This window comes from Camelus bactrianus, chromosome 11 (assembly GCF_048773025.1).
Source record: "Camelus bactrianus isolate YW-2024 breed Bactrian camel chromosome 11, ASM4877302v1, whole genome shotgun sequence".
NCBI lineage: Eukaryota > Metazoa > Chordata > Mammalia > Artiodactyla > Camelidae > Camelus > Camelus bactrianus.
Genome location: NC_133549.1, coordinates 41,887,265 through 41,898,163, shown reverse-complemented (window position 1 = coordinate 41,898,163; position 10,899 = coordinate 41,887,265). Strand labels below are relative to the sequence as shown.

General features: G+C 41.0%; 1 protein-coding gene across 2 annotated transcripts in view; it reads right to left on the bottom strand.

Moving 5' to 3' along the window:
• Positions 1 to 2,906: 2,906 nt before the first annotated feature.
• Positions 2,907 to 10,899, bottom strand: part of ERLIN1 (ER lipid raft associated 1) — a 33,046-nt gene continuing 25,053 nt past the window's right edge. For both annotated transcript variants that reach the window (XM_010971054.3, XM_074373771.1), the window contains exons 10-12: positions 7,543 to 7,632; positions 6,572 to 6,651; positions 2,907 to 5,171 (exon numbers count right to left, since the gene is read on the bottom strand). In XM_010971054.3, coding sequence (XP_010969356.1) covers positions 4,950 to 5,171; positions 6,572 to 6,651; positions 7,543 to 7,632 — 392 coding nt within the window. In that variant the 3' untranslated portion in view covers positions 2,907 to 4,949. The remainder of the gene's footprint in view (positions 5,172 to 6,571; positions 6,652 to 7,542; positions 7,633 to 10,899) is intronic.

Genomic DNA, 10,899 nt, shown 5'->3' with positions numbered 1-10,899 from the left:
TTTGATTAAAGTCCACCTTCCCATGAGACTTATGATTCTAAGAGAACAAAGACAGTATCTGTCTTATTCATTATTGTTTTGTTCATTGTTGGTCCAATACTTAGGTTTTAGGTTTCCTGGCACATACCAGGCATTCAACAAATACTTGCTGAATTTATGTTTAATTCATAAATTTAACATAAATCATGTTGTGTCAAGAGGGTTTCTGTCTCCATTGAAAAGATTTCTCTCTGCCCATTTGTACTTCTGTCCCCCCATTGGTTGAGGGTTGTCCCTCAGGATATTAATTCTTATGTAGCTCTGAGTTGAGTATATGTTCCAAACCACTGCAGCTTCCACAGTGTGGGAGGAACCCTGGGGTGAAAAACATGTTAATTGCATGCATGGCACTGCTGAGGCCTGGGGACCCAGTGACCTGCATTTTAAAATTCAATAGCGTGTGGTGCTCCCATTGCCTGAACACATTCCACCATCAGCATCACTCTCTTCAGCTGGCTGGCTGCCTCCTGTGTATCCCTAAAATTTTGGCTCAGGTCTGACACTGCGTCCTAGAAACCACCAGACTGTGCTGACCCTCATCTGTGCTCCTCGCATCCAGTGTCTACTCTGCTGTGGTAATTACCACACTACTATACTTGCCTATTTGTTGACCACCCTACCCTCCCTCCACACAAAGCTAAAAGCCTTTTTGTTGCCTTAGCAACTAGCACAGACTAGATGCCCAGTAAACATTTATAGGAAGAAAGGAAAGATAAAATTTTTTTGAAGATAAAAAATAGAAATAACTGGTATCTTGGTCTGCTCGGGCCACTAGAGCAACATATCATAAGCTGGGTGGCTTAAAAAAACATTTATTTCTCACAGTTCTGGATGCTGGGAAGTCCAAGATCAAAGTGGTAGCAGATCTGGTGCCTGGTGAGAGTGCTCTTCCTGCTTTGCAGACGGTCTCCTTCTTGCTGTGTCCTCACACAGCCCAGAGAGACATCTTTCTCGCATCTCTTCTTGTAAGGGTACTGACGGCTCCACCTTCACAACCTAATTACCTTTCAAAGGTTCCATCTCCAAATATTATCATATGGGGCGTTAGAGTTTCAACATGACTTTTCAGGGGGACACATTCAGCCTGTAGCAGATAAAAGGTAGTAAAGTGGATACAAAGAGATAATAGGAAAAAAGAAGAAAGGTATTAATTCCAAAGAAACATGGTAAGGAAAACAAGAAAAATGTCATTCTGAGTTACAGTCTATGTAATAATGGACACTTGGGATAGTGAGCAATGAATTAACAGTAAGTTAGCTTTAAATGCTTATACAAAGGCAAGAGAGCAGAAGAGAGCAGAGAAGCTGGCTCAGTTTGCTGAGATGTTCTCAGAGGGTTATGGCTGAAGTTCAAAATCCAGCTAGCTTAGGCCACTGCTGCTGAGGACATAATTCAATGTGTATTTTATGCTGCACTCGTATCAGGCCCTGTGCTCTCTGTCCACCGCAGGAATTTACAGTCTACATAGAGACAGAAACACACATTGACTCTTATAGGCCGGGTGAACTAATGCACCTCAGCATTCACCATGTACAAATCCTGTTCCAGGTGCATAAACATATCTTGCTGAATCCACTGAAGAGCTCCCCAAGGACAGGCAAACAAGTTGAGAGATATTAGGTAACTTCCCATGGACACACACCAAGTTCTGAAATGGACACTCTAGCCTAACTTCTGTGTCCTCTTCCCCCACTACTCACCTGCATTTCACATTCATCCTTTTGTTCTTTTATAACTGACCAACTCACAAGGGCCAGGCACTGCCAGGCACGAGCAATAGATACAACCCCTGGGAAGAGCACAGCCCCAGGCCCTGTCCTTAGGGAGCCGAACGTTTGTGAGAACAGACACTAAGCAGGTTAACGTGAGGCATGTGGAGTGCTACAAAGAGGGGAGCTTGGGGTGCTGACCTGAGCAAGCAGTGCCAGGTGACCTCGCTGAAGAAGTGAAGACTACTTAGGAGTTAGCAAAGGGAAGTTGGAGCTGTAAGGGAGGAAAAGTGAGCCAGGTGGATGAAATAATACATGCAAAGGGACAGAGAGAAGGTACATTCGAGGACCTGGGGTGGAGGCCAGTGGGGGCGAGTCATGAAGAGCCTTACATGCACACATTTGGGACTTAATCCTAAAGCAGTCAGAAGCCACTTCTTTTTTTAATTCACAACTGCTCATTCACAAGATTCCTTCCCCACAGCAGGAGGCAGAAATCACTTAATTCTAAATCAGTTCATTTTCAGACCTACTAAAAGCCTACAGGATAATTAGTTTGAATTAAACTTCCCTGGTCTGTAGTCACAAATGTAGGATACTGTGGGATTGGACCCCACAGGAACCTGAGTAAAGGGCTGCTCCTTCCCAAACTCCCAATTACCAAGCCTCACTGCCCCCAACATCCCTCTAAAGTTGTTCCTGAGACACTGTGAAATTGTCCTACAGAGAGCTTGGGAAGAGCAGGTCCAACCCCAGCTCTTGGGCTAACATCTGAATTAGTGAAGTTAATCCTATCACACTGTTGCCAGTTACAATTTATACAATTTGTCCTTCTTTCACCTCCGGATAACCCTCCCCACCTCCTCTCAGGCAGTCTCCTTAGGGCACCATGCTCCACCCACCCCCTTGCTCCTCTGCTGCTGGCCTATCCCACACAGAATCAAAGAACAACCCCCGTTAAATTCCGTGAGTCAGGAAACAATGGAAACCCTGCTTTCAAAATTCTTACAGGAGAATTCTGGGAAGACTGTAAGAAGAACTTCTACAGTTCAGTTAAACCAGTAAGGAAACCGGCTCCCGTGCTGAGCCGCACAGGACAGCCCTAGGAGCAGGGTAAGCGGCAGAAGAGTGGAGACACATGGGAAAAACACAAGTCACTGATAGTAAAATAATTTTATTTAGTTTCTTTTAAAAAAAGGTAGCATTTCACATACAAATTTAGACTTCAAGATTACCAAAAGGAACATCCCTGAAGGAGGGACAGACTGAGAGCTCCAGCGAGCACAGGGAAGCACACTCCACGAGAGTTTAAGCGGAAGTCCTTTCTTGCAAACTTCACAGCGCTATTTCCCTGTTCCTCAACTCTGCCACAAGGGCTTGTGGCTTGTAAGAAACCCACAGCCATCACTTTGGGGCAACAGCTTTTAGCTCACGGGAATAGGAAACATCTCTAGGAATGAAAATACAAAGGTCAACGATCCAGATTTCCCACAACAATCATTATTTATATGCAGCAACAACGTATGACAGGTGAAGAGTTTATTTTATAGTTCAAAAGTTCTTTTAAAGAGGGCTAGAACACAAAATTCATTCATAAAGAAAACACGTATAATTAAATGAGCAGAAACAAAACAAAATAAAGATTCTTCCCATATTACAAACGCCTTTATAGGATAAGGCCCAGGGAAAAGACCTCAAATCGGATTCATTTTCCATAGAAAGTGTTTGGCACAACCTACAAGCTGTCATGAGACTGACAGTTAGCTGAAAAGTTTCTGGAAGTGGTCCCATGAATTTTCTGTCTGACTTGAACATAGTGTACACAAAAGGGGTCTTAACAAACTGCATAAACTCAGGCCTAACTACAGGGCACACTGATTCAGGAAAATTAATCTTAAGGAAAAAAAGGTCCAGATGAAACAGATCTCCCATCGCCACAGGCTAACTGTCTTTCTCTCAAGGAAGATTAAATCTATTGGCTGCCCAGAAAGTCAGTGGAATAATACTGATCTCCTAGATTAGGTGAAAGCTGGGGAACAGCTTTGATGTCAGCATCTCAGGGCCAGAAGGGAAGGAGACAAAGATGACCAAGGATGCTTTCTAGGTCACTCTTTGCTCCACACTATGTGGGCTCCTGATGACCAATATTGAGAAGGAGAGTCAGTGTGCTAGTAACCATGGCAGCCCCAGGATTTAACCTTTAGGCAGAGGTATCGGGGCAAATGAATGTACCCCAAATCCAGTTTTACAAATAAAAACTTCCTGCAGTTATAATACTGTGCAGTGGAGGAAATGGACACTGCTCCTTTTTCTGGTTAAAGCCCTGTTCCACTCTTGGCCAGAGCTGTGAGTTGACATATAGAGCTGTCTGTGGCTAAAAACCAGGCACCTTAGTCACACATGGCCCAGGGCAGTGACACAGACAGTCATCACCCAATGGAGGGGAACACAGGGCCCCAGAGCTTCGGTTCAACACAAAGGTTTCATCTCACCCCAAACTTCAAACCAAGCTCTATCTTTGAGCCTACTAATGTAATAAACTAATGATTAGGCATCTCTATGAGGAATCTCTGATTGGGTGGCACATCCCAGCAGGCCACCATCTTGACTGTAGAAAAACAAAAAGGTGCAAATCATATTAAGCAAATGGTTGCTCAAGTGGAAGATCATTTCCTGGGGAACTTCAGCAGACTAGATGCTAATCACATGGATGAATGCTGGGCCTGGACCCCAAAGAGAGAGTCTGGGTCCCGGCACGATCAGTCTTCTTTACACTTACCACATCGTGGCCATCTTCTCTCTGGCCTCCTATCTCTTGAATGGCTGAGCACACACTTCCCCGGGGACCAATGTAAACATTATTCAACAGATCTCAGCTTAGAAAAACACAGCTTGTCATATACTTAGTGTTTAACATTCCAGTGCAGGCAGTATCTTAGCATCAGAGTTTCCCTCATTCATGAGTACCAGTTTAGAAAGGAACACAACAGGATACTTGATAAAACTGTGGCTGAAAAGACCATTTTGGGTGCCAGACAGCTGGCTCTACCCTGCAGTCAGCTGATAAACCAGGACTACCACAGGAGAGGCAGAACAGAGGGAGCTTGAGTTCTCTGTAAATCTGAAGAGTCTTATAACCATTGTTCCCACTTAACCCCTTGGGCCACATCTTGATTCAGGAGAACATTTCCACCTCTTGCATCAACCTGTGCTCTCCTTGTTTTGGATGGGGTTCTCTCCAGAGGGTTCAAGAGCCTCCTCAGAGGGGAGCGAGCTTTTTCTTCCAGTCCTAACATCTGAATATTTCAAAGCACAAGAGGAGTCCACGAACATGCTAGGGATGTTGCTGCCAAAGTAGATCTTACTGTTAGAAGCAATGGCCTGGTACCTTTTGAGCTCCAGATATTCCGGGGTCAATTTGTGCTGTGAGAGGCAAAGAAAAGCAAAGACATCGGGACACTTTGGTGTGACAGTCATCTCTCTCTTTCCTTACATACATTTTCTCTATTGCTCTGCTGAATATCACTACTCAACTCTGAATCGTTACCAATGACCCTCTCTCACTTTGAAGTGTGGCTATCACATAAACGGCATTTTCCAAAATGGCATAGAACTACTGCCCCTTTCAGCATAGGGTTGACCTCAATGACAAACTCTTGATACTTGTGCCTGGCCAGATTCTCCCACGACAGACTGGGATCACTGGCTTCAAAACTGAAATTTCTCATCTTGCCTTCATCTTGACCAAATACCATGCTGTTTCTATAGAGCTGTGTCCTCCAATATGTTAAGTTATTTCTAAATTTATACTGGATTTCAAAGTACTGACAACTCTCATTCTGACAATCTATCATTTCCTATAATTTCTTCTGAATATAGATTATGTTGTTTCTTCTTAAATCAGAAAGGTTTAAGCCCTGTCTATACCTTAAATCTTGACTCTAATCCTTCGAACTGTATCATGTACCTTAGCAACCTCTTTCTCAACTTTTTCTCTGTTCCACTCTACTGTACAACTGATAATCTCATAAACCTTGGTCACATCCTTCCTTTTCCAGAATTCTAGGGGTTCTAGCTGACTTTTATGTGAGTAATTCTTACTAACTAGGTCTCTACTCCCTAGAGCTAAACTCACCCCAGTACCTGCACAAAAACTGTTCACCCATATATCACCAACCCTCCTTTCTCAAGTTACCACATATGAAATTCCCTATGATTAGAGTATTTTTTAAATCCAACAGACAAGCAGTTTTCAATTGGGGGCATTTGGAAATGTGGCGGGGGTGTGGATTGTTAAAATAATTGGTGAGCCTACTGATAGTTTAGTAGGCAAGGGCCGGGGATGCAAAATATCCCATAATGCATGAGATAGTCTTCAACAATGAAAAAGTACCTCAGCCCAAAATGCTAAGAATGTCTGATGAAAAATGCTGCTATAAATAAGCTTAGCATCTACCCTGAAGGGCTATCTTATCTGGGAAGCAATTCTAAATGAACTTCACTCTTTTCTTGTCACTCTTGTCATTTCAGAAAAAGACCCTTAACTTTCTTGATTACTGAGCCCTTATGAAGGAATTTATGGCATCTGACCCGGATGTATGTATCTGGTGCCTCTAGCCCCCCACTTTTATAAGGAACTACACAGAGAGTGTGCAATGTATGTCTATGTCTCACTAAGGAACTGGCTGATTCTAGAGGCTGTGATGGTAACCACCCTTCCTTGACACTGGATGAAAATCACCTCTATCACACTAGAGCCCCCGACAAAGGAAAGCAAACACCTAAACTACATTATTAGGAGCGTGGCAGGGAGAGCTGGTCACCTTGTTTGAGGTGGCATACTTGTGTGCGGTGTAATACTCAGCATCTGCTTTCGCCTTCTCTCGGGCCAGAAATGCAGCATCTAGAAAGCAAAACAGAGTCAGGTGTTTAAAACAAAGTGAAGTTGCAATCCATTTCCTCAGCTGGTTAAGAGTTCAGACTCTACCTTAAGTAGAAGCCCCTTTATCCACTGCCTGATATTCTGATCATTTACTTTAAAGGCATTAACAACATTACCAGTTTCCAAATCCCAGTTCCCAGACAGCACCTGCTCAGACGGTGATACTCCTGTCACTGCTGAGTTAACTCTCAGCTTGTCTAAGCCCTCTTCATTTTTCCACCTAAAGTTGCTCTTTCTTTCCTCCATCCCCCAAAGCCTCAATCTCCAGCCAGGCTCTAGGCTTTAAGTAAAGTTCACACATAAAAGCTCTGCTCTATTTACTGCCTTGTCCCCACCCTTGGAGATCTGATCCAGAATCAGTTAAAGCAGAATGACAGGAAACAGCAGCATGTAAATCAAAAGGCTCAATGTTTGGTCTTCAAGACTGTGAGCTAAGACATCAACATCTCACTGTGTGTAATAAAGAGCTGGGGAGCCTCTATGAAAACTGGGGCTGCTTTTTTCCCAGCTAATTGTTTGGTTATTTTTTGTCTGACAGGTAGAAAAGAAACTGGTGGTGGTGAGGTTTCTTATCTTTTACATTCTTTACAACTGATTACTTTGCCTGAGAACAAATAAGACCCAGTTTAAGGATGGAAAATGAAAAATTGAGTTACCCATAGTCACAAATCAAATAAAAGCTAGAAATGTACTGACAATTAAAAAAAAATTTGTCTACAATATCAGGCCAGCTACTTCCTTCAAGGCTAGATTATTCTGTCTGTGGCCTTCCCACCCACCACAATCATGAGCCAATCCCTGAGACAGAGAGGCAGTTCAGGATAGTCAGAGCCTCTTTCCTCCCTGATGTACCTTCAATTTCAGAAATGCGTTTTTCAGTTTCCTTCTCCATCACCTTCTGCTGAAATCGAATTTTTGCCACCTGTGCAATCTTCTCTGCTTCTATAATTATATAGAAAAGAAGACACCTTCAAAACCATTTCTCTAGTTCCAGTGGTACTTAGAAACAGCAGCACATGGTCTAACATTTAATTATATAAGGTTTTATGGGCCAATTAAGTTTTATCTATCCAAACTATAAACAACTCAACAGAAAAAGAGGAATTTATTTCCTACTTCACTGTTCTATTTTGACAGTGCTACATTTACAGGAAGGGGGAGTACAAAAGGTAAAAAAGTTCCAGTCCTTCGTGGGATTAAACTGCAATGGTCCACAAGCTAATGGGAAAAAAAAGATACTTCATGAAAGTACCAAGAACAAAAACAGAGCAACACAAATGCATGGCAACTTAGGACAATTATATAATGTGGCAGGAGAAAGAAAGAATAAGGAAGACAAGTCAAACTAAGGAAGGCCTTCTGGAAAAATCTCTCAGGCATGACCTAGGAGAATGTAGCAGAAAGTATAAACAAAGACAGGAAGATATGAATTAGCAAGTCACAACTAAGAGATGATAAGGAGCCAGCTGACAAGAGAAGACAATGAAAAGATTACAGAGAGGGCTGGAAGACCATGTCTTGTGTGACAGGCTATGGAATTTAGCTCTGATATATACTCAGGATCAACTGTTAAGTTACCATTAGGGAGATGATGTGATGAAGGGTTACCAGAGGAGGAGTATTTGGACAGCTGCAGGAGATAAAAAGGAAAGCAGGGTAATTCATCTGAGAACATGAAAACGAATGCTGGGAGTGAACAAGGTAGCCCACAGCAGGCAACTTCAGACAGGGAAACAGAACACCCCTAAAAAACCGCTGGCCAAACCAAAGGATCCAGAACCAGGGAAGAAAGACTCTAATCATACTTTCTATTCAATCACTGCAATTCTTGAAGAACATTCTCAACTCTCCTTTTCAGCCAAAGAAGTTGAGTATTTTAACTTATCTCACCTCTGGTCTCTGGAGGAAGTACATAATGGAAAGAACACTTCAGAGTGGTTTCTACTTTCCAGAAGGCAGACTCCTTTACCAACAACTTCAGGCATACTTCCCTATTTTCCCAACAGCATAAAATCAATCTATTATCATACCATCCTAAAAATGGACCACTATGTTCAATTGTGCTAAAAATTTAGCTATAAGTAAAAAAACAAAAAACAAAAAAAACAAAAAAACAACAAAAAAACAAACTCATGATAAAATTGGAGTAAAAGGTGAGGAATCTGGACCCTGCCCTTAGAACCCAGAGAATGGTGTCTCAACATGGGGAGCTGATGTGTAATCCCCCTAACACTGTTCTCTAACATGTGGGCATAAGTCAATAAAAGAGAACAGCCTGACCTCTAGTTTTAGAAAAACAGTGGAGTAGGTTAATAAGAAACCCTTCAGCTACCAACACATTAAAATGCTAGATAAAATATAACAAATTTGTTTTTGAATGCACTGCTGAGATCACAAGAAAGAATGGGAGAGCCTCAAGAGACACAAGTAAAGGGAGAGCTGAGAGCTTTCATGGTGGCAGCCGTCGGGGTGGTTATTAGACAAGTAAGGGAGAGGGACTTGGGTTACTCCCCACGCAGGGCTGGGAGATGAGGCCTTGAGATGTTAGAACTGAAATTTCTGTATAAAACCCTAGATCTGCTAAAGGGCTGCAATTCCAGTGAGACCAAAATACTCTACCCATCAACCCACTGACACACCAGAGTGTAAATGGAGAACACCCAAAGACAGAGAAAACTCTTAAAAGTAAAAAGAGGAGAAGACGCCAAACAAACATGAAATAATGCCGCCAAAGTGACAAAGTAAAGTAAGTTTAGTTAGGCTAAGAACTGTAGATTAAATTCAAGAATGAAATAGAAGTATTTCAGACCAGGGAAGACTGAATAAGTTTTCCACTCCGTAGCCTTCACTGAAGAAAAGCTAGCAGAAAAAAAAGAATGAATGGCTAGGAGCAATGAAGAGGAAAAAATTACACAACATATTTAAATCAAAATAAAATGTTTACTGTAAGAATTGATGATGATGATAATCAATGAGGGAATAAAAACAACATAAAACTAAAATACTAGGCAACAATAATATGTAAAATTGGAGGACAGTGGTAAGAGTTAAAGTATCCTAAGGTATTGTTCAAAAAGAGAAGGGAAAGAATGATTAACTTCAGAGTCTATCAAGCCTGGTGTGCTTATTAACATTTTACAGGTAATGACTAGTTATACATCCTAGAAGTGGAATGTAAAACTTCCAATCAAGTAAAAGGAAGAAAAGAATAAAGAAAATTCAATCAATACCAATCAGAAAAGGGGGGGGGGGAGAAGCATGGTAAATGACACAAAATTAAATAATACAAACAAATCCAAATATAGCAGTAACCACAATAAATATAAAAAGACTAAACTCACCAGTTAAAAGACAGATTCTCACATTGGATAAGATAACAAAATCCAGCTATATGCTGTTTACAAGAGACATACCTAAAACATAATGACATAGAAAAGTTGAAAGTAAAAGGATGTGAAAAGATACATCAAGAAAATAACTAACCAAGAGAAATCTGTCATAGCTCTATTATCATCAGACAAAACAGACCTTAAGTCAACAAGCATATCTGGGATAAAAGAGGGTTATTACAGAGCAATTCTCCAGGGAGATATAACAATCCAATTCTGAAACTGAATGATTTTAATGATATGGTCCCAAAATATATAAAGAAAAAAGTTACAAATCAACTAATCCATGGTAATCCCACCTAATCTCCAGTGAGAGATTTTAACACACCTCTCTCAGTAACTGATAGCTCAAGATGGCAAAAATTAGAATATAGTAGATGTGAACAATACAATCCATAATCCTGACATAATGGATATACAGAGAAACCCGCATCCAACAGAGAATATACATTCACTCTTTCCAAGCACACATAGAACATCTGCCAAAAAAGGACTATGTACTGATAGGCCACAAAACAAATTTCAACACATACTTAAACAATCCATATAACAGATCATATTTTCTGACTACACTGTAATAACATTGGAAATCAACAATAAAAAGTAGTCCCCTGAAAACCCATTCAATTAGAAATTTTAAAATACACTTTTAATAATTCGTGAGTCAAAAAAGAAATAATGGAAATTTTTTTAATTAAAACCAAAGACCAATAAATAAGCTACATTCAAAATATGTGATGTGTACCTAAAGCAGAACTTAGAAGAAAATGTATAATCTTACATGTTTCCATTAAAAAAGACTGAAAACTAAAGAATTACG